The sequence below is a fragment of the Orbicella franksi genome, chromosome 5 (assembly GCF_964199315.1).
Source record: "Orbicella franksi chromosome 5, jaOrbFran1.1, whole genome shotgun sequence".
Classification (NCBI taxonomy): domain Eukaryota; kingdom Metazoa; phylum Cnidaria; class Anthozoa; order Scleractinia; family Merulinidae; genus Orbicella; species Orbicella franksi.
The window spans coordinates 33,071,039-33,093,694 of NC_138149.1; the positions used below are offsets into that span (position 1 = coordinate 33,071,039).

A 22,656-nucleotide genomic window follows, 5' to 3' on the forward strand; every position below is an offset into this window, starting at 1 on the left:
GTAAGGAAATCATGACCGTGACGGTGTTTTGATATCTGATCTTAATCAGCATAGGTTGTTACGATTTTATTTCTCCGTTTTCTCCACAGTTTTAGTTTAGGTTGAGGAGATATATCTAACACTCAAGACAGGCAGTTTGACCTCATTTCCAAACACCTCGAAGTTCTTCAAAAATACTCCGCTACGCGTCGTATTTTCATTTCTCTCCTTGATGTTTGGAAATGTGGTCAAACACGGTCTTTCGTGTTTGCTGTACATAACTTCAAGAACTGTTCACATCTCTTCCTGAACACGGTCTGAATTAGCCACCTACTGTTTTGAACAGGATTCTAACATGGTGCGAGAACGGGAATTTGAATTGGTATCCGATGATAATCAGTTTCAGCAAAGTTTGACTTCTGAAGTACTCATGTCTTGTATAGGTTAGTTACATTGTATAAAGATGAAGATGAAGGTTTACTGGAAAGCGTGCTGTCGCTCAACCTTAGGCGCCTACTGGCGCGCAAAGACTGATGGTACTGTTAGTGTTAACCTCACTTATGATCAGATCGTAAAGCAGGAAAGTAAAACTCGGCGATACAACTCTGTCAAATCCTCGGCAGAAAAACGATGGCGGCTGTACATTTTACCAAAATACCATGCAAGCCTTACACAGCTCGTAAAGTACAAGGAAAGCCACATTTTTGCAAGATTTGTCCCTTTGCAAACGACATTGTGTATGCTAGGTTTGAAGGTTTTAGATCTTTTCTTTGCGTTTTTATGAGCGTTGTTTAAGTTTTCGTGCCCTAGGAACAATGGGTAAATGCATCAGTCGGCATCTGTTTCCCTACAGAGGACTGAATGCAACGACATTTAGCGGGAGGAAAAGGGTGGGGTAGATAGGGGAAATAAAAAGAGATAACAAAGTGATTAGTAGACTAGGAGTCTAATATTACTGCGGGGCTTTCTCATCTCTGGAATAATATCAATTTAAAACTGATATTTGTTCAGAGATGCGAAAGCCCCGCAGTTTTCCAGAGTTTTTTAACGTCCCCTGCCCATCCCCGGTTTCATAATCCGCGCACGCTTTGTTCTTTGTTCTTGGTTCTTCCCCCAGGGGGAATCCCATGTGAAAAGGTCGGGAATGCTCGTCGAAAAATTTGAATTAAATTCCTAAAGGAAAACAATCTGGGCGGAGCTCGAGCTTTATTTGACCCCTAAAAGACAGTACTTAAAACATAATGGGCTCGACTACTATCCGCTGTTCAGGAAAGGAGCCACCTAACAGACCTGAGAGTTTTTTAATTATTATCAATTTCTTCGAGTGCACCCTAAAAGATACTTTGACAGCTAAAAATAGTAGCGTTTCGTTTTTAACACTCTAGGTGAGACCAGAATCATTGATTCATACCCCTAAGTGAGACGACAAGCATCCCCGACCTTTTCATCCTTTTATCTTTCTCTCTTGTGTGATAAAATTAAGGGCTGTGAACATTCGAGGCTACAGGGCCTTGGTTACAGATATTAAGCCCAGCTCCCCATCAAATGAACCCATACAACATACATTTTTTGATACTGATGGCACGCCACACTTGCAGATATTCACATCAAGTTTAATTCAACCGTTTTATATTAAGTCAGTTTCCCACGGTATTAACAATAATTGTACCCTGTAAACCTTACTCTTAAAAAACGTTTGTTGCTCATCATTTACCCATTTTGGCTTACATATAATAATCGCCACTTAGTAAAGATGGCTGAAATTCACAGTCAGGTAATCAATCTTTGGCTATAATTTCAAATGTGAAAGTCAACTGGAAAGTGGCCGGTCCTTTGATGTTACTCCTACAAGAAAGAAATTAAAACGCGTTTAATTACAATCCAGACAATCTTTTTCTAATATAAGAATCTTTTTATAAGAATACTGAGGTTAATACCCCATTCACACAAAAACTTAAACATGTTTAAAAGCTGTTCATGAGTTAAAGAAAATTTTAAAGTTTTTTCGTAATAGAAGTTTCTAGCTGAGGTTTGTCAACATTATGCATGATGTTTAGCATAATGAATATACCCATTAGAGCTTGGTAGAATCATATGTAAAATTCAGTCTACCAGTTTTCTGTTGCTGTTCTAAACCTGGTTTGATTTATCATGTTTAGTTGGTGTGAAAGGGGCATAAGGTTGGCAAAATTCTAAGAATACACTGTAAGTTAAGAAGATACCCAAGGCTGAGATTTTGTTAAAAACTTTTTTAAAAATATAATACGATAAAATCACATAATGTTTTTAAGTTACCTTTATTTTACTTTGAAAAGTATGGTGCATGCAAAGTAACACGATACAGACACCATACAGCTCGATGAAGAGTTCAATTCCCAGTCACATCCGTACGTTTTATTTAACTGAAACACTTATAATATAAGTACTACTTTACTCTGAAATCTAAGAATGTACATAGCTATATTTTCAGCCTAAAGTAGTCAGCAAAAGACGAATATAGAAGAAAGGGTGTAACAATTATCAGCTAGTCATGGTGTCGCGTTTCCATAGCAAATATACTGCTAGTGGTATATTTGAAGCAGATCTCAATCCCTTTTTTTTTTAGATTTTTGCAACTACGTTTCCAGGCCGTTACTTACAGTGTCTCTTTGCGGCGGAAACATTCCGGGTGGAGGAAACATTGGTGGGGGCCTGGGTGGCTCCTTTGGAGGAACTAAGAAATAATCAAACAATTACGAAACAACTGGTTAATGAAATATCATTAAAATTGATCTATTGTAAGCTGTTCGTGATGAGTCTAAAGTGCAAAAAAAAAAAGATGTAAATAAGTCATTTTCGCATTCACTGTATTGGAATGGAACAAGTTTCTGCTGGAGACTCATTGTTGTGGAATGTCATTCAAAGAGAGTATCGTTTGCATTTGAAAAAACTCCCTGCATTAGCCTCGGTTGCAAACTAGTTCCAGTCCAACACCGTGAGAATACGAAAATGGTTTACTAAGATTTATATTTAACAATAAGATTACGAGCTCGGGATTTCTTCTATCGATAGTCGTTACCTCATCAGAATTCGAAAGCATATATTTGAATTCTTTAAGTAGAATTCTGACTAAATCTCATTCAAATAATGATTTCCAATTTTAGGTATTAGGTAGTATTAAACTTCACGTTTTTTCGAAATCACGCCTGGATTGAAGTGTCGTTTACAAGTTGTTGCTGTTTACACGCGTTCATCAAATCATTAAAGCCGCGTAACGGTCAAGTTCCTTTCCCTAAAATACGGCCTTTTGGAAATTGACTCGGCTTGTAATGTTTCTAACTATTCCTTTTAAATATCGGAAAAACGCGGAGACAATTATTTTCGCCATTATGTGGATGACCTACAGTCACTGCGCACTAATGCATGGCTGATAGTGAGCGACAGCTTTGACAATCAGTTTGAAGCATTTGCTTTGCTCTGGGTAGAGGGTTCAAGAAACGGTATTCTTAGCTTATTGACCAAGAGACTATCTCTTGTATTGACCCAGTGGGAGGCCCAGACAAGAATTTTTCAGGTCGACATGGCATATAGACCATGCACGGGGAAATGACCAAGAACGAAACATTAATATCTAGCCAGCACTAACTCTCCAATCGGTCAATTTCTTGTAACGTTTATCGAGGTTAATTTTGTTTGAAAGTTGTGAACATGACGTTAAGAATCCTAGTACTCACCAATAAGGACTTCTTGACAGTTTGGCACTTCGTCCATTCCACACTTGCATTCCAAATGTTTGCCATCCTTTTCAGCCATAAATTTATCTCCAGGTCGAAACATTTCTTCGCCATTGCTACAAACTGTAAAGAGGATGTAACATTCTATAAACATTTCTGTCTCCAATAGCGATGTCACGGCGAAGGAATGAGGGAACGAATGGGAGAGCGAACGAACAAAAGAACGAATGAATGAATGAACGGAAGAGAACGAACTTGAATCTCGGTTAACTTGCTCTTGCAGTATTTTCTAATTTACTTGTGTGCTTGTTTTAGGTTGTCACTCTCGTCCCGCAGAGGCCGCGATCTATTCGGTCAGCGATGTCGTCAATTCTCGGACTTCCCGCCAGATCTGATTTGGCTGAAAATACTAAATGAGCACTCTACGCATGCTTGAAAGATTCACTCTGGTCAGAGGTCGCAATGCCTGTTGCTGACCAAAAGGATCGTGGCCTCGGAGGAAGAGTATGGTTTGTCATTTGCTAGGTTGGTCGATCGGTGGATTGGTTCATACGTGTGCATGTTTCTTTGTTTGTTCGTTTGTTCTGCTTATGTTCCTTACCGCATTTTTCAGGGCAGCACGTTGCACTGTTGTTCTTGACGCTCAGCGGGCAAAGCTCTGGAATTCCAGGACATTCATAAAATAGCATTTCGTGTCTTCCTTTATGTCCATTTGGGCATGTTACCTTTTCACATGGATTGCGTGAAAGCACCGTCTCTTGACAATTCATTACTGCCGATTCAAGAAATAAATCAGTTTCAATGAAAAAGGGGCATATAAGGTCAGCACTACTGTAAGTTTTCTGGGGCCAAGCACAAAGATTTCAGGGATTTTTACAGATGGGTTCGAATTAAATCTAATTTTTAAGATGTAGAAAGACTGACATTATCCAAAAATAGTTTAGTTTTGGGATTCCCAGCGGGTCTTGCATCTTACTGAACTTGAGATAGGGTGAAAGATAGATCTTTCCAATGACAATAATGATTGATGACTGATAATGAACATCCAAACTCTACACATATTATATTAGCCGCTTCGGGGCCTGCGATGATTTTACTTAATAAAGCTATCTATCTATCAAGCCTTCAGCGACGCAGCAGCTTTTTGCCAGTACCCGTTGTGTAAAAATGGCCAGCAATACCGCACTGAATGTATCTCCAGACCGAAATAATGAATTTTTTTTATAAGTAAAACAACTTCAATTTCATTTGAGTATTGTTACCCACCTTGTGATCTCTTGTCCCTGATCTAAAGCAAGAAAGAAAACATATATAAATATTATTGTTAAAGTATGCATACGGTGCAATAGTGTATAACAGCCTACAGAATCGACGACTTTTTGCCACCTTTTAGACAACCACGTGTTGACTTAAAATTGAATAAAACTACAATATTTAGAGAGGAAACTAAATCAGTCTTAGCTGGTTTTCATGCTCCACTATTCTTAGTCTATCTGGTCGAATTGGAATTTGGAGATGCTGCTTGGAAAACCGGAGAAAACCCTCGGAGCAAGGCGGGAAACAACAACAAACCCCACCCACATATGGCACCGGACCGGAATAGAACCCGAGCCACGTCCATTGGTGGGAGGTGAGTGCCGGGGGGAGACTCCCACATAAAAAAGACAGGGGTACTCGTACCCTAAGAGGTACCATGATCCTGCTTTCTGGGCGTGGCTTGAAATGTTCCTCCCTAAGAGCTACCAATTCTTAAACAAAACATCATCTGTTTTTTTTTCAGCTCAATACCCTAAGGGGTACCGCACAAACTCCTGCTGTGGACCTTTTGAGGCTGAACACCCTCAGAGCTACCAAAACTGCTTTTTTAACCCCTAAAAGGTACAACGAGCACCCCCGTCCTTGTTAAACGGGAGTCCCCTTCCGGGGGGAGAGTGCTCAAACCACTGCGCTATCCCTGCTATTCCGTTGGTGAACGTACAGAAAGAACTGTGATATTTGACAAGTTTCATGTTCGCTTCTCGACAGCTCTTGCTAACTCCGCCGCAGCTCCTAATCTTTTGAATGTTTAAAACAGACGTCGACATAGAGTTGTGAAAAAATATATCAAGAAGTTGTCAAAGAGTTATCAAAAATCTTTGTCCACCGGAGAAGGTAATGAGAGCAGCTCTGTAATTTAAGGAAATTCCTTAGCAAACCTGTCCCAGAAAGCAAATTTCCTTTCAGGAGTAACTCCCAATAATGCTAAAAGATACCTTCAGTACAGAAACATACGTTATTAAAAAGAAACAGTTAAAATTAAACAATCAGGAAGGATCTTAAACACTCCTGGATGCTTCGCACAAAAGAAAAAATTCCTGCCAATTTTTTTGACTCTTTTTTTTTTCTTTTTTTGTAACGTTAGGACACATTACTTTTGGCGGTATTGTGTTTTCATGCATAGTTCTCCTGTAACTTGTTGCAATATTAAGAAACTTAACCAATATTACTTAAGCAAAGCCCGTAAAAGTGATCGAATCACAGAACTTTAGGTTATTTATTTATATTAACTGAGGGGAAAGCTCCATTCATATAGTTTCTTTTTTGCTCGATTCTCTAGACGTTTCTTTGCCAGACAAAGAGGAACTGATCAGTTAACTATTTAAAACTACAACAGAGTGTAGGGCGAATATGCTTTGCATCACTGGTTTCATTGATTCCTAATGCACGCCGAAGTTGCTGTTTTTAATCTTTATCTTAATTGCCGCGAAAGGACATGTCTTGTCCTTTGCTTGATTCTTGGCTGACAAAGTAAGAAGTAAGAGAACAAAAAACTTGTTTACAGACCTCCTTTGGGATGCGTCCGGCAAATGTGTTATAAACTGTTACGCTGGAAACCATCAGGAAGATGGTAAAAGGCAGCTTCCAAGCGCTCATCTTGCCCCTCAATTCAGATACAATTGTGGAAAGGTACTTCTCATTAACTCGACTTTAAATGCTCAAAATGGTAAATATATAGAAATTCTAATTACGATTTTTCCTATTGAACAACGTCGATCACATTAATAGACAGTTTTGATGACCGGAATTTAATTTCCTTTGATGTTTTTTAATTACGATTTAAATTGTTGATTAAGCTGCGGTAATTAATTTGGCTTTAAAGTAAATCTCTTCTTTTGCGTGATTTCACTCTTGTTAATTAAAAACTAAACGACGGAAATTATGAAAGAGTTCTTAGGAAATCAAATTCATCAGAATTCTTGATCGATTCTTGTATCGATGATCATGATGCTTTTAATAAGTGTTTCCTGAAAGTATTGGCTCGACTGAAAAATATCTGTTTACGTTTGGTTAACACTGGTCATAATCTGTTATTTAAATTTCGATATTTGTCTCTGTGTGTTAGGTACTGTCTTACTGACCACGGAGAGAACACACACTTAATGAGGATGTTCGAGGCATTTCCTTCGATCAGGTCAGCTAAAAGTGTCTGCTGATTGAATATTAATCTCATTATAGTAAGTCATCTCTTCAGTAGGAACATTCAAAAATTGCATTTTCTTGAGGAAGTCTCTGACCTTAACCAGGTGAATCTCAATTCTTATTTGAAAACTCGAGCAGGCTACGTTTCCGTAGAAACCCGAAATTCATTAAGCTCTAGTTTACTTGCGGTGGATTAAATGCTTGTCTCAAAAGCATTCCCGCCGCATCAGGCGCGTCAGAGAGTGACTTGAAAAAATAGTATAACGCCTCAAAATAGTGACGAACTACAATATCTTCATTATTGACACGAAAACGTTCGTCAAAGTGGACAAACAAATGTAGATCAGCGGCAAATAATTGTTCAAAAAGATGCTAGTCTGTCTGAGAAGTACCTGAATGTGTATGCGTATTGAAAGGAATACGCATTTTTTTTTTGCGTTATTTCTTCTAGCAGAAATAAAATGATCTCTATTAGCTGTATTTTACAACCACAGAGTTTCACTTCACATAAAACATCCAAACTGAACCGTAATGCGTAGTATATATGTGTATAGGAAGGCATACGTAATTTAATTTTTTCTTCCAACAGAAATAGAATCTTTATAGCTGTGTATTAGAGTGAAAGAGTTTAATTTTACATAAACATTCCAACTGAACTCAGTATACTGATGGAGGTGCCACTCGTTTCAAGCAAGGATATCTTTCCTGATCTTATTTCAGTCTACACTGAAATTTCCGCAAAAAGTACATTAAAGAGCCATATTCCGAGGAAGTATGGTTGATTGTATGCACTTTCGTAAGATAAGTCAAAAGCGAAGTCTAAAATGGGGATTACGCAAACTTCTATAAGCTAACCACAGAAAGCGTAGGTCTTTCATTAAAACGTGAATAATTTAAACATCCGAGGACTTCACAGCGATTTTTATTTCTGAGAGGTATTTAGATTATTTTTTTGCTACCCAGTGATTGCCTTGGGAAAGATTTCCTATTTTGTTTTAGAAAAAAAATCTCATTACTTTCTCATTTTGACTGGAATATCATATGATCTACTGTTACTCGTCTGTTGAAATCCTATCCGCTTAAATGGTCGTCGCCCGAAGAGCGACGATTCCGGAAAGCGAAGCTTTCCGTGCGAGGCACGAAGTGTCGGTTTACTGATAGTTACCACGAGTGATGGCTCTTAGTCACTACTGTATGTGGCTTTAGTCTTGCCGATAGAATTTCAATAGACGCTTAACACGATCACATCTTTACAGTTTGACCATGTACAGTGATTTGAATCAACAACAAATCGATTCGCGCTACAATTATACGGTGAATTTAATTGGAAACACGTTCAAATAGGACTACTCTTTCCTGTTTCTATTCGCTGGCTCCTGACAGTCTTGACAGTTGATTCAACTGGAATAGCTTTTCTCGAGCGCGCGTTGAGTATTGCAACATTCACACAGGCGTAGATGTTGTCCTTCCACAAATATCCGGATTTTGTTGGGGGGGGGGGGGATATTTAGAATTTCCGAGGTATTTAGAAAATTATAAGATATTTAGAAAATTTAGGGACATTTAGAAATATTCCTAGCTTTTTTGGCTTAGCCTTGTGTTTTTCTCGCTATTCCCTTGAATTAAGACGTAGCTTTACGCCAGAAACAATTCAGTTCAGCCATTTCCCGTTCGAAAAATGTATTGTGTATCACTAAAAGCGCTGAAGGAACAAATTTCAAGAATGGCGGATACTGGTAACATCGAATCTTCTTCCTCAACTCCTGCCACTGCAAGAAATTTTAAAAATTTCGACCTGAAGTGATACAAAATCGGTGTATTTTTACGACATAAATTGGAGATATTTAGAGCGTTTTTCGAGATATTTAGAAAAAAATTTTGTGATATTTAGGAGATTTTTTTGAGACTCCGGAAAGATATTTGGGTGATTTAGGTGATAAATTTTCTTTCATTTAAGAAGAAGGCTATGGGGTTCAAGGAAAATTCATACCTAACTCGTGAATTCCACGTTAAATTAAAAAAAAAAAAACGATATCGCACCCATCGCCTCGCGATTCGTGCGATATCGATTTTTCGCGTGAAATTGATGATTTCCCTCAACTGCGCGATAATTTTTCAACCGTAAACCGCCAGATAAATGTAAATGTACCCGCAAACCGGAACTCAAAACTGCCTTGAACGTCTTAAATCACCAAAGCGCCGGAGTGTGCTAGACTCTCAATTTAGAGACTTCGATGCTGAAATAGAGAGAGAACCTTTTTAATTAAGCGAAGTAGCTGCAAAAACCACAACTGATGGAGAGAGAAGATTTGCACTAAGTAGTGATTATTTTTTTAAATGGCATTTTTTAATATTTTCAAAAGATTGTTGTTGGCTTTGATCTTTCAAGCTAGTGAATCGGCAAACTTTGCAGGCTGCGCGGCTAAGAATTTTGAATTTTACCTTGGTCATATTGTCTAGACGAATCATTCAGTAACCCCTTGCGAGTTCAATCTCGCTGAAAAAACCGATCAAAAAAAATAAGTGTGGAATAGACTTTCAATTCGCCGTAGGGAAAAAGATGGCGATTGGTAGATTTACCCATAATCCTGAGCGCAAGGAAACTTAAACAACGTTCATAAAAACGTACAGGGACGTTCTAAAACCTACAAACCCAGCCTACACAATGTCGATGACACATGGACATGTACTGCAAAGATATGGCTTTCCTTGTACTTTATGAGCTGTATTAGGCTCACAAGGTATTGTGCTAAAAAGTACAACCGTCATCTTTTTTCCTACGGAGGACTGTACCTTGCGCTGGACGCCATGAGATCTTTCTTTGCCTTCCGTCATGCTTGTCAATGTAGTTGAAGCAATGTGATTTCTGTGATTAAAAGAAACCAACAGTGTTATAATTATGATACCTCATTTTGTTCAGCATCAGTCACAAAATCCACGTACACTAACAAAATTGCGTAGATTCCAATCATTCTCCTGCTAATCGACTTCAAATATCGCGCTTTTACGGCTCCCAGATCGCAAGTCGCTGCCACCTTGGAATACGCAATGAGCGGTGAGATTGAAGCAGTGCGAGTTTTGTTGTTTAACATTCTCCCGTGATCAATACATTTCGCTACACTACATGAATGCAAATTTGCGGGATGTTTTTTGAAATACGGATCAAGGAGGCATTTGACCCTTCTTTCCATGCCAGCGAAAGGGCTGTTTTCAAAGAATTCCAAAGCACCACCTCGAGTAACAAAGAACAGGAAGGTTTATTGTGGAAAATAGTAATTTTTTTCAGGAGAAAAAGGGCTAAAAAGTGCGCACAAGAAATATTGTCGATACATTAAGTCAATTACGGATAAAACGTATTATTATTTTAAATATGCAACGACGAAATGCATAGATCACGAAGAAATGTTACACACATAGATCTGAACATTTAGATAGGGATTTTTAAGATTTTCGAAAAAGCACTTAAAATCGAAAATTGGTCTAAATTATTGTGACGTTGCGAAAAAATCTCGTTTTCAAGATCAAGAAAACACAAAACCAACAAAACTTTCATTACTTCAAAAAAAGACTTCAAGATACATTTTGGTGTCTTTTGGAGCAATTTCATTGAAATAGTATACTTCCTTCATTCCATGTAATTTCATTAAACAAAAATCATAGTTTGAAATAATTTCGCCATTTATCCGAAATCAAACATACAGAACTTTTTAATTCATGCATATTCCCCTTGCCGTACATTGTAATTTCAGAAATTGGCATCAGATTTTCCATAACAGATCTGGTTGGTACAAAATTCATGCTTTACCGATTTTCATATATTTAGTTTATCGTTTCCATGGAAATATCGATTACCTTAAAAAAACACATTCAACCAAACTTCAATCTTTTTCCAAAATCTGGTGTAATTTCGATCGATCAAAGTAAGGAAGGTTGGTAAAACACCAATTGAAAATGCTAGGTATGGTCCAGAAAAAACCGTATCGAGCCACCTGAACGATGAACTGATAAAGTATATTAATCGGATAATGCAAAAAGTCAGAATTTTTAAGGTAAGCACAACCTCAGTTCTTGCACTGGCCGGGAATCGAACCCGGGCCTCCCGCGTGGCAGGCGAGAATTCTACCAATGAACCGCCAGTGCTTGGTTGAAGGTCATTTTACAACAGAACAAATGACCAATTGCTCTATCAGTAAGATGCGACTGCAGGGCGCATACACAAAGTTCTCTTTTGTAAAACCTATAACTTACAAATGCGTAAAAAGAAAATAAACATTCAATTGTTTCACATAGTAGGAGTAGGAGTTTTAATCCTATACGCTTCAAAATTAAATAGTATCTCAAAATATTCAAAGGCCCATCTCTTTATTTCTTCTTTCAACAAATCAGAAGGTGTAACTTATAAGACAATTCAAACAAAATGAACATTCTTGCAGTAGTTAGTTTTCTGAGAACCAAAATAGTGTTAAATCACCAACCCAAAAACTTAAACGTAGTGTGAGTCATATTACCCACTTGCATCGAGTGAGATTGCGATGGAGTAGCATCCCATCCAGGGGAGAGTAGAAACTCTCCAGGTCGCTTCATGCTACAGACACCGAGCTAAGCTCCGGCCTGATGGGCCACTTGGCTCGTCTGTAGACTTAATCTTACTTACTTTAATCGAGGAAAACTGAAGAATCGATTTGCATTAGTCTGGAACAGCTTTCAAACAATTTGTTTAATTTATTTTTGAGGCTTCATGCAAGAAGAACTGCTGGTGGTTCAGTGGTAGAATACTCGCCTGCCACACGGGAGGCCCGGGTTCGATTCCCAGCTAGTACAGCTCCTTTATGCTTTATGCACAATTTGTTAGCAACACAGAGACCGTTTGCATTCTCATAAGGTGCACACTATTATTAATCAGGTGTTATTATAGATTTAAACCACGTTTAATGTAACTAGTTTGTACTAGCTGACATTTTGCTTTCAAACGGCGATGAGCCGAACTTAATTCTGCCAAAGTTTGCCCGTCCTCTATACTTTTTTGTCACCAGAAGAAAAAAACCAATATTTTTGCATTTTAGTTTGCAACTTTTTCATTGCAAAATGTAATCGGTCTAGATGCCGATCTCATGGGAAAATCTAGACCGCTTTCAATATCGATTTCAACTAATCAAATTCGTGAATTCGGTAGTTCCCAGTCCTTGTGAGACACAGCCATATATTAAAACGGTGTATTAAATTCGCAAAGTTTGGCAGCTTTTAGTTAGATGTTAAGAGAGGGATTAACAGTAAAAGTCAGCACTTTCCGCCCTTTGCCTGACTAGGATTGGTAGTGGTATTGAGCTGTTAAAGTAAAACTTTTTAATTAGGCCATCGCGCCTGCCACAGTCGACCATATAGGCGATGTATATAATTTTTTTCCCTTAAAAATTTAGAAACCAAACTTTGATCAATTATGATAGCTTAGCCTGTAAAACTTCAGTCAAAACAGCAGGATGAAAAAGGTCACCTGTGTTATTGATCCTTTACCGTATCTCTAGTTCGTTACAAAGATAACAATAAACATAGATATACAAATATTATCTTCAAATCCTATTACCCATGGCAACTTCCAGAGTAGTAAAGCAATCCTACACTTGAAAAGTTTTGTTACCCTCCCAAATCATTCCCCGGGAAATTTTTTCTGTCCAATCAATGGCGATGATTTAGTAGTACCTGCCTGTTTGTTGATTGTCTTACTTGTGGTCGAGATTTAAAACCCAGTGGAGAAGTCACCGATTTGTTTAAACACGACATGTTAAATATTTATCACTTTTTAAAGATCCTTGACCATCAGTCGAAGCGAGCAGAAAGTTTTCCAAAATAACTGTCTTGAAAAATTCCCCTTGAACCAAACCAATCTTACACGAAGAGCGTTATTTTTCGGCTGATTCAACCTTATTTGCAAGTTCGCGTCACGTTTTCACACTTTGTCATGATTATGCGACAAAATTGGAATTCCACGCCATTTGTGAGCTGAGGTGTTGTTTAATAAATAAATAGGTACCGCGAGAAACAACTGGTAGCTTTTTACTTTGTGAAACAAACGATCAGCGCTGTCCTGTTGGAGAAAGCTCAGTACGGACACTTCCAGGTAAGAAAAACTGCTATTTCCTTTCATGTATTTCGTTCAGGGACAACGCATCAGTTTTAAATAACAGGGCTTTAAATGAGAAGTATATTAACAAACAAGAGGAATTTAACCTAAAGCATCGCAAAAAACTCAGGTAATTCTCGTCATGGAGAGATAACTATAAATAAAATGTCATGAAATCAATGGCTACCATGAAAAAGGCTCTTCCTTCATATTGTTTTCCTTGCATTACGGTTCGCTTCACACGGTCCATATTAGCCAAAGAGCGATTCCTCCTAGTAAGGATTAAAGATTTTCCTTTAGGACGAGAAATAAGTATTACTTTGTTTTATCCCAGACAAGGTTTTTCTCTTAAGCTGCAAATCTCCTTTTTGTTCATCAGGTATCTTTGATCGTCGAAAATGAAGCCTCGAATTTTGATAGTCGCGGTTGTTTTAGCTGTGGCACTTGGAGTAGAGAGCTCTGTTGGTGAGTAGTGACAAAAACTTACGACTGCTGTAATTCTGTTTTGTAAATTAGACTAATGAAGTTTGAAAACAACTCATTCATGCCATCTAACTCTCATTCAACCGTGTAACAACATAGCGGAACTTTTTCTAACTTCCTTACTGAAGGAAAATCAGCTACTTGGCAAAACTGACAGAACAACGTAATTGTATTCAAAATTCAAATAATTTACCAATTTAACACCTCTTTTCTTAACAGCTCTGCTTTGTTGGAGGTTTCTTTTCACCTAAACAATCACTTTTCGAAATTGTTAAATTTCTATTTAAAAGAAACGTTCAGTTTCTTTTAAATCGCTCTGCTTGGTTTTCCAGCGGGTAATAGCCGTTAACTTAGGCGTGTGAAAAATTCTCTGGTTGATCGATGTCATTAGTCACCAGTGAAAAACAACCTGTCGCTGGGCGAACGAAAATAAAAAGCATGTTGGCTACTTTGATTTCAAAATAAATGAACCGAGCCTTATTGGGGCAGAACATTTGCCGGTTTTATATCCATTAAAAACCTGTCATGCACCTCAGTTTTCTATTGTCTATGCTCTGTCCAGAAAATGGCCTTTGGCAACCAAACAGTTTCAATTTGTCACCAGCGCTGGAATGTAATTTGCAGTCGGAGAAACAAGTACCAATTAACACCAAAATCATTGACTGAGCACGCGTTCTTGACAGCGGCGTTGCTAAGCAACAAGAGGTATCCTTACTTTGCTGTCTCAACGACGACCTGCTGTACTTAGTGCTCATGGCTGAATAATGCTGAAAATAATGCGTGGAAACTGTTCTAGTAACATTTAGAAAAAAATGAGCAAATGTGTCCCGTTTTCTAGCGGCAGGTTGCTTTGCTTAACCTAGGTAGAGACCAATTCACTTTGGCAATTAAAACTCTGCGCCAGATATCGTATCTCAGGTCATAACCGATTTAATCAAAGTAACTTAAATTTTAGACCAGTTTAACTAAGACTATCTATGGGAGGGTATCCTAATAAATCTCTATCTCTTGGTTCCGAAATAACTTATTGTTCTCTTTTACCTCTTAGTTCAAACGAAGCTGGCTGAGTTGAGGGCAAAGAGTGAGTGTCGACATTGTAATGAAACTAAATTGACGGGAGTTGTAGAACGAGATTCACATGTAAAGTTATCTATGTATGACTTGGCTTGAAACAAGAATTTAGCTTACCTGGAGGTTGTTTCGAGGCAATAAATGCCAACATTTCTTTCTCTTTTACCTACGTCGCCAATTTAGGTTAATTCTTCGAATCCATACTTCACAATTTTCAGTGTGAGCTGTAATGAATAAACAGATCAAAAGTAAACGTACAGAATTCATTACGACAACCCTTAATTGGTGCATTATGTCCTTTGGTTTTCAGTGTTTTCTAAAACGGTGTCAAACTAGTTCTAATCTATTTTCAAAAGTATGCGTTCATTGATTGTGTTTAGATGTAGGATTGGTAAGGCAGTGAAAATAACAATATGCTGTCGATATGCTGTCGATTCATAATGATATCTTCACAACTAACCTAGAGCCCAGGAATCTGTGGTTTTACTTCAATAAACTTCAAATTTGGTTCCAATCTATTTCTTTCTCTCTGGTAAAAAGCAAATCATCGAGAAGTCATATAATTTGAGCGTCTTTTTTCTCTCTTCCCAGGGAGTCCATGTGGTGCAAGCTGTGCTCCCTCCTGCGCTCCTCTGTGTCAGCCATCATGTTGTGCTCCCCCTCCTCCACCACCACCCCCACCAATGCCTGGTCCTCCTGGCACTCCCGGATGCATGGGACCTCCCGGTACTCCGGGATGTCGCGGAACACCCGGTTTTATGGGACCTATGGGACCTATGGGACCAATGGGACCTCCTGGAGCCCCGGGACTCCCAGGAATGGCCGCACCTCCTCAGCAGTGTCCTCCTGTTTGCCTGCGCTGGACGACAACTATCCAACCAGGTGGAGGAATGCCACAAGTGTCTCCAATTCAGACCATGCCGTGTCCTGCTCAATGTCAGCAAGCTGGTTGCTGCTCTCCACCTCCTCCTCCGCCAGTAGTTATGCCTGCTCCACCACCGGTGATGCCTCCTCCACCTCCGGTTCAGCCACCACCACCTTGTCCTGACACATGTCCCAAAGCTTGTTATCCAGCCTGCACACCAAAGTGCTGCAATCCGCAACCTCTCCCACCGCTTCCACCTCCAATGCCCCCAATGCCTCCGATGCCACCTATGAATCCATGCCAACCGTCCTGTGCTCCTACCTGTTGTCAAGGGCCGCCTCCACCGATGATGATGCAACCTCCCCCAATGATGCAACCTCCTCCAATGATGATGCCACCCCCTAATCCAATGATGATGATGCCTCCTCCACAGCAAATGTGTCCAGCACCATGTGCTCGATCATGCGCACCATCTTGTAAACCTGAATGTTGTGACAAGAAGAAGCGTGACGCTGAAAGTTTGATGGGCGAACCAGTAACGCAACCCATGATATGATAAGACGTTTACACCACTATGGTGCCACATTCTGCGGGGCGGTCATCCAGGGGAGAGTGAGAAGCTCAGTCTTCGTTTCCTTTTTCCTGCTGTAAATATAATGGAAAACCGTTTGTTTATGACACGAAAGAAGCTCATTTTGAGCGAGATGATGCCTACTTACCATATCATTTCAATTGAATCAAACAGAACAACAAGGTTGTACTATTCGGGCAATTAATAAAATTAGCGTTTGAGTTACCCTCACTGTTAGATATCATTTGTAAATTCTCCTGGGTTAAAAATGCCACAGCCATGGTTGGAGTTGTAAAAATGTCAGTTTGTCATTCAACTGACAGTTGTGCACACTTTGGCCGTATTTCGATGACGAATTGTGGACAATAAGCGGTGTCATTTTAGAACATTTGTTCGTTGTAAATTATACTATTTGAACTTCCTATGGCAAATAGACGTTCCATGGCTGGCTTTGAATCAGACGAGTCTTCTTTCCGCTCCCCGGAACTTCAGGTGGCGGGATGCAGACAACAGACCACTAAAATCTGGTGTTGGACGTTAACCAGTGGAAATGTTTATAGAGAACATTCAGGGAAAATAACAGACTAGAAGAACCAAGCAGTTGTTTTCGAAGAAAAGCGGAAGAGCTTACGGTGAACTCTAGATACATTTACTAGCATGGGATAGATCAATTGGTAAAAACTGTATTTCTCCCCTCACTAGAAAATAAGCTATTACCAATAGTTCTCATGCGCCCAATGATGTTCAAAAACGACAATTTAGGGCAGTGAGTTGTTTGTACACGGGAGACTCTTTGTGTAAAGATTTGAACCTTGAGGTGCACTACCCAAGCGAACTAAGAATTCCGAGAAAATTATAAGTAATCCCAAGTTCCACCTCTACAAGACTAAAGAGCTTTGCAGAATATTACACACACCCCCGAACTCTCCCTTACCGAACTCTCTCCCCTACGCCAGAACAGTGGATCATTCCCACACAACCCCAAGCACTTCCTTGCGAACACCGAAGGGTTCAAAATATAGCACGGGAACTACCGAGTTATTTCGGAAAATTTTACGAAATTTCCCGAGCACTAACTTACACGTCTTTTGGAGTTCTCAACCAAAAGCTAGAGTTTCCAATTTCGAAATCGGCCAAACAGGAACTCTTTCAACTTTTCGCCGCTATATGTCCCTGACTTCAACCAAATTTGGGCGCGTTGAATACCTAATTGTCGTTGTTTGAGACGCTTTCTCGGTACGTCAGGCTCGCCGGGTGTTGCATGGGTATTTTGTTCCCATGCCAGAGAGGTATTGTTCTGCTACGTCGGCGGGCAAGTGAAACAGGGAACTGCGTTTATCAACGTAAAGTTGATGAAGGTAAATTTACCACCGTAGCGAGCTTGCCAAGCAAGTGTTCGAGCGTTCACTTCGTCAAAAGTCTTTGCTCTTTCTCTTTGCGCTGACAACTGGTTAATGCTCGAAGCATCAGCCTCGTAAACTCTTTTCAGCAGATATTGATAGATAATTTACTTTTAGTACCTTAAAATTGATAAACAGCCAAGTATTTTGTCTAGACTGCGTCTCGTCAAAATACGAATTATAGCTCAACCAAACTCGGTCGATATATATGCCACTGAACCGTAACAAAAAGGTATGATTAGAAATAAATATTAAGTTAGACTGGCCTGAAATCATGCGATGTCATGAATACGATTTGGGAACAAAGGACATTAGTATTGACTGCACCAAGTCAATGTATCGCACGCATTCCGAAACATTTCCGGCGTTATCACAGGCTGCCATATAAGGCCAACAAATTTGTTTTGACGACAAATTTACTCGAGTGATGCCTAACAAAAAAATAATAGAAACAGATCACAATAAGGTATGTTTGAGCACAATTTAATTGACAACATAACATCAGTTGTATATAATACTAAGCTGTACGTTTTACAGCCGATCTGAAAACAAAACGATCACAAGAGCTCGAATCCCATCTGATACTTGAAGTCAAGTTCCATTTCATCGCAGTGGAGTAATCCTTATTTACAAAGACATTTATCCTGAATTCGAACTCTTTTGCAACTGACAACAGTTAGTTTTCTAACTAAAGCTTAAAAACATGTTTTCAACACAGTTACATTGCCCCAGCATTCGTTAACTTGAACACCGGGCGTTCATCCGCAACCCGTCTTGAAACATCGTCGTCACAACGTTGAATAAGCAGTCGTCGTTCAGTCTTCGTATCTACTCTTTGTCGTCCTTTTCTTCATCATTCTTCTTTTCCTTCTTTGCCTCATCCTTCCCTACCTTGGCCTTCTTGCAGCAGGCACTGCAGGGGGGAGCGCAAGTTGGAGGGCATGGGGGAGGGCAGGGTGGAGGGGGAGGAGGGCATGGTGGTGGGCAGGGGGGAGGTGGGAAGTGGTGTTGCTGTACGTGAACTGTCTGCACAGTGTGGCATGGGGGTGGGCATGGGGCAGGAGGTGGAGGTGGGGGTGGTGGTGGTCCGGGATGGGTGTGGTGGACGAACACATGGGCGTGTGATTCAGTAGAGAAGGGAGGAGGGGAAGGCATGGGTGCCGGAGGGGGACCTGGTGGGCTTGCATGGTAGACGTGGTGGTGCACAGTGTGGCCAAAGTGGCATGGTGGTGGGCAAGGAGCAGGTGGAGGAGGAGGAGGCGGCGGTGGTCCTGGGTGAAAGTGATGATGGTAAAGAGTTTGTTGGCTACTGGTTGCTATTGGTGGGGGTGGGGGTGGTGGGGGAGGAGGACAGCATATTGGTGGGGGAGGTGGTGGTGGTGGTGGTGGCGGGCAACAGGTTGGTTGACAAGGGCAGCTTGATGGGCATCCATATCCACATTTCTTAGCTCCTGCATGAAGAGAACAACGGTAGGGAAACAAATGTAACTAAAGAGTTTTTTGATTGATATTTGAAAATTAAAATATATGCCCGGGAATCGGAGGGCTATCTTCATAAAAAAAATTCGCGCCTGAGTTGAAAACAATAAAATTATTTTTTGTCTCGCAATCGAGCAAGAATCACTTCATCGTTGGATGGAACTAGCTTACGATTTATCAGATGTTCAGCTGTTACCAAAAATACCACTAATTTTAATCGGTTTGTATTAACACACTCATTCGGTTGAGCTTCTCCTACTTTACTTTTCGCATCAGGTCTAAAGATATCAGTCATGCCTACCACGTTGATCTTGATGTTTCTTATTTGCCCAAAATAAAATATTGTTAACATTTTCGGAAACACATTTTGCAGGTGGTTATGGCTTTAGTTCAAACCAGGAGAACTGAAGACTTATCAAATTTGTAACAAACAAAAAGCACACTGATCAGGAGAGTCAATTGCTACAACGACAACATCGAAAAAAACAAATGATTGGAATTTGAAGAAGAAAAATATGACCTGACGGTGTTAAGAGAGGAACAAATCACGGTGGAGGAATCGTGATTTATTTTGGTTTTTGTTTCCCAGTCGAAAATAAATATTTCGTTAACCTTTTTTTTTAAACAGGTAATTGCGTATTACAAACTACGAAAGCTGAAACTTACTGTAAAATTAGGAAAAGTTTTGAACTGCAAAATTACAGTCATATTTGTGTAGTTATAACAGCGGAACCAAATTGTTTGGCAAATCGTGTTTCGGGATATGGATTTTCTTGGCGGCCCTCAATTATCCCTCTGTATATAACATTCCCTAATGTGAACAATCTCAATAAACTCTGAATGGAATGGTCAAAACTAAATTTGTCAAACTAACATAAAATGCAGTCCAAAACTTTGCACCTGTTCGTTAAAATAGATCTGGAAAACAGATGTTCCGCTGCTAAGACCCTATAGCATGATTTTTGTGAAACTTTTTTTCTATGGATGGGAACGAAGGAAAATCATAAACAAGGTTATTTTTTAAGTCGCTATTAAATTTCTAGTGATTAGTTTATTCCCAAAATTTCTCCTCTATTTATTGAGGCGACTTCCCCATCTTTCCGTTCAATAGATTTTGTTTATCAGATCTGACATCGCGAAGTTAGTTTTATGTTTGCATGTTTTTGTAATATTGCGTTCGACTTGAATAAACCTTATCGCATGCGGCTTAATTAAAACGGTTAAAATTGTCAAGATCAAAAGAATCGACATTTTTCACCAGTTTGGATGCTTTTGTCTGTTAACTGGTGGTGTGGTTCTTCTAGACAAGTGACGAGAGATTTAACCTGCTGTGGGAAATGATGTTATTTATCTTTGATCATTTCCCCAGTTTTGACAGAAATAAACTAAACTTAATGAGTCGTATTTTAAAAGCTTTCTGCTGAACTCATCTCTAAAGATATAAAACCGAAGCCCTGACTCATAGGAAGTAGAATTCTGAATCACTGAATGTTCCAGTTCCAGTTCCAGCGCCGCTAACATTTCGTCGTTAAATTTAAATTTCAACGCAATTTGTTTGATATTATTTCTTTACTCTTAGCTTAAACAAGTCTAACCTCTTTTAAAAGAGATAACTTTCAAGGTATTCCCTTCATAACAGCAACATTTTCAAAACTTTCCATTATTTTGAACTTTTCGGTTATTGTTAAAATTTGTCGGCCTGCAAAGCCATACATAACTTGAACGCTTGACAACCATATTTTTGATTCATCACTTCAGTTTAAATGACTCGAGTTTTCTTCTTCTCCCTTACCTTTAAGCTGATTCAGCTTCTTCTTCAGGATTTTCTTTTTAGCTTCAACAGTGAAGGCTACCAACACAATAAGGAAAAGAAAGATTCGCTTGTCCATGTTGCCTGAAGAATAAAAAGAATTAAGTATTAGCTGCTTGTCTAAAACTTCAAATTAACTTGTAGGCATAGTACCTGGTATAACCGCCGCCTATGTTAGTAAACCGCAGGAATATTTCTAAGTCCTCCTAACTGGAAAATTTCGATCTTCAAGAAATCTTGGTGAATGTAAGCATTTTTCAAGAACAGTTAAATTTGATGCTTGTTTGATCTGCTATATTTAACACAATAACATGGTAAATCATGATTTGCTATATTTAACACAATAACATGGTAAATTTTATCTGACAAAACTCTGTGCAAAAACATAGATGTGAAACTAAACTTTAGAGCAAATTAAATTTCCCAAGTACATTGTTTTTGTTATTCGCAATCGTTTTTCTTCACACCTAAGTCAGCTACCATCAAAGAAACCAGAACAAAGCGAGGCCAATATGAACGATATAAACAGTACAAATGCGCCTGACTCAGTCTTTGAAATAGTTTCTACGAGAGAGTACACTTCGAAGAAGTCGAATGACTAACTTCTCAAAAGAAAAAATAACGACCGTTGAAAAGGTATACGATATGGCAAGAACGTTCAGTTCGGTTTAGCAATAAATTATTTCATTATCATTGAGACATCAAAGTGAAGTTCTCAAACGATCTTACCTTTCTTTCAGGAAAACCTAAAATCCCTGATTCCTTGGGAAACACAATCAAGAAATTGCTACTTTGCTTTAAATGGAAGACGTTGCGATGCGTTAATCGTTTGCACTACCCGTTCTGGGTTGACGAATTTGATTGGCTCGTGCAGGTTTCCTCATGCATGTCCTAACGATCCAATGTGGCAACGTAATGGAATGAGTTTGTGTTTGACACGAGGCTTCCGTTCACACCGTCGGCGATTAATTTTTTACGCATCACCAGTAAGCTGTCCCGGAACACTAGTTCTATGCCAAGAATCCCATATTGAAGTCTTTCATAATAGTCCCCTGCCACTTTCATGGTGCTTGAATTGTCACAATCAAAGCAACCTGTAATCGCTGAATCTTTGTTTCCTTGAAATCTGTGAACCATGAAGGAGGCATAAAAACCGTTGTCCGAATAAGACGCCTTTCCGTAGTTACTATTTAGTGTAACCTTTCGACGAGGTCGTTCCGCAGTAATCGCAAACGGTAGCTTGAAATATGCCCTATTGTAGTTACAGACACTGACTTTATTGACTTACTGGTGTTTTGTCGCTTGACATTTATTCACCCGTTATCGCTATTGTTTCACGGATTCTCGTGGAATAATTGCCTCTATTGCAAATTTCAACCGTGAAGAAAGTGTTACTAGTATCTCTAAAAGCATTAAAGGTAGTAACGGTTTGAATTCAGAGGTTATTTTCCTGCAAAAACAGCAATGAAAAAACGTTCAGCTAACTCTTAAATATTGGTTGACAATGTGGCTAGACTGCAGGTTATAAGTAAAGGTATAAGGCTTTCCAGGAAATAACCGTTATATTAGAGGATCCAGAACTCACTTTAACCACCATTACTTGCTTTACAAATATTGTTCTTACAGCCTTTAAATTAGACTCAAGCTGTTATGACGATGTTACTCTGCAAAAAAAAGAACTTTCTTCGCTGAGGATTTTTCTACACGT

At 39.2% G+C, this 22,656-nt stretch overlaps 3 protein-coding genes and 1 non-coding gene across 6 annotated transcripts; 1 reads left to right on the forward strand and 3 right to left on the reverse strand.

Annotated features, from left to right (window-relative positions):
* Nucleotides 1-341: 341 nt before the first annotated feature.
* LOC145488356 (uncharacterized) lies at nucleotides 342-6,636 on the reverse strand. 2 transcript variants are annotated; one of them, XM_081467202.1, is made up of 6 exons: nucleotides 6,516-6,636; nucleotides 4,959-4,980; nucleotides 4,294-4,464; nucleotides 3,693-3,815; nucleotides 2,619-2,692; nucleotides 342-1,824 (listed from the first exon to the last, which is right to left on the reverse strand). In XM_081467202.1, the coding sequence occupies exons 1-6, from the start codon at nucleotides 6,603-6,605 to the stop codon at nucleotides 1,819-1,821; spliced, it is 486 nt and encodes a 161-aa protein (XP_081323328.1). In that variant the 5' UTR covers nucleotides 6,606-6,636; the 3' UTR covers nucleotides 342-1,818. The 2 variants fall into 2 exon arrangements, with proteins under 2 accessions (XP_081323328.1, XP_081323327.1); XM_081467201.1 differs by lacking the exon at nucleotides 342-1,824 and having other exon boundaries at nucleotides 2,502-2,692.
* A 4,584-nt stretch (nucleotides 6,637-11,220) lies between these two features.
* Nucleotides 11,221-11,291, reverse strand: Trnag-gcc (transfer RNA glycine (anticodon GCC)). The gene has a single exon. It is a non-coding gene; the product is annotated as a tRNA-Gly (tRNA).
* A 1,924-nt stretch (nucleotides 11,292-13,215) lies between these two features.
* On the forward strand, nucleotides 13,216-17,469 carry LOC145488357 (uncharacterized). 2 transcript variants are annotated; one of them, XM_081467203.1, is made up of 4 exons: nucleotides 13,216-13,266; nucleotides 13,649-13,734; nucleotides 14,801-14,833; nucleotides 15,415-17,469. In XM_081467203.1, exons 2-4 carry the CDS (start codon nucleotides 13,668-13,670, stop codon nucleotides 16,242-16,244), a joined length of 930 nt encoding a protein of 309 aa, XP_081323329.1. In that variant the 5' UTR covers nucleotides 13,216-13,266; nucleotides 13,649-13,667; the 3' UTR covers nucleotides 16,245-17,469. The 2 variants fall into 2 exon arrangements, with proteins under 2 accessions (XP_081323329.1, XP_081323331.1); XM_081467205.1 differs by lacking the exon at nucleotides 13,216-13,266 and having other exon boundaries at nucleotides 13,341-13,734.
* Nucleotides 17,470-18,135: 666 nt separating this feature from the next.
* LOC145488359 (uncharacterized) lies at nucleotides 18,136-22,079 on the reverse strand. Its single transcript, XM_081467207.1, has 3 exons — nucleotides 21,678-22,079; nucleotides 20,931-21,032; nucleotides 18,136-19,110 (listed from the first exon to the last, which is right to left on the reverse strand). Exons 2-3 carry the CDS (start codon nucleotides 21,025-21,027, stop codon nucleotides 18,488-18,490), a joined length of 720 nt encoding a protein of 239 aa, XP_081323333.1. The 5' UTR covers nucleotides 21,028-21,032; nucleotides 21,678-22,079; the 3' UTR covers nucleotides 18,136-18,487.
* Nucleotides 22,080-22,656: the final 577 nt, after the last annotated feature.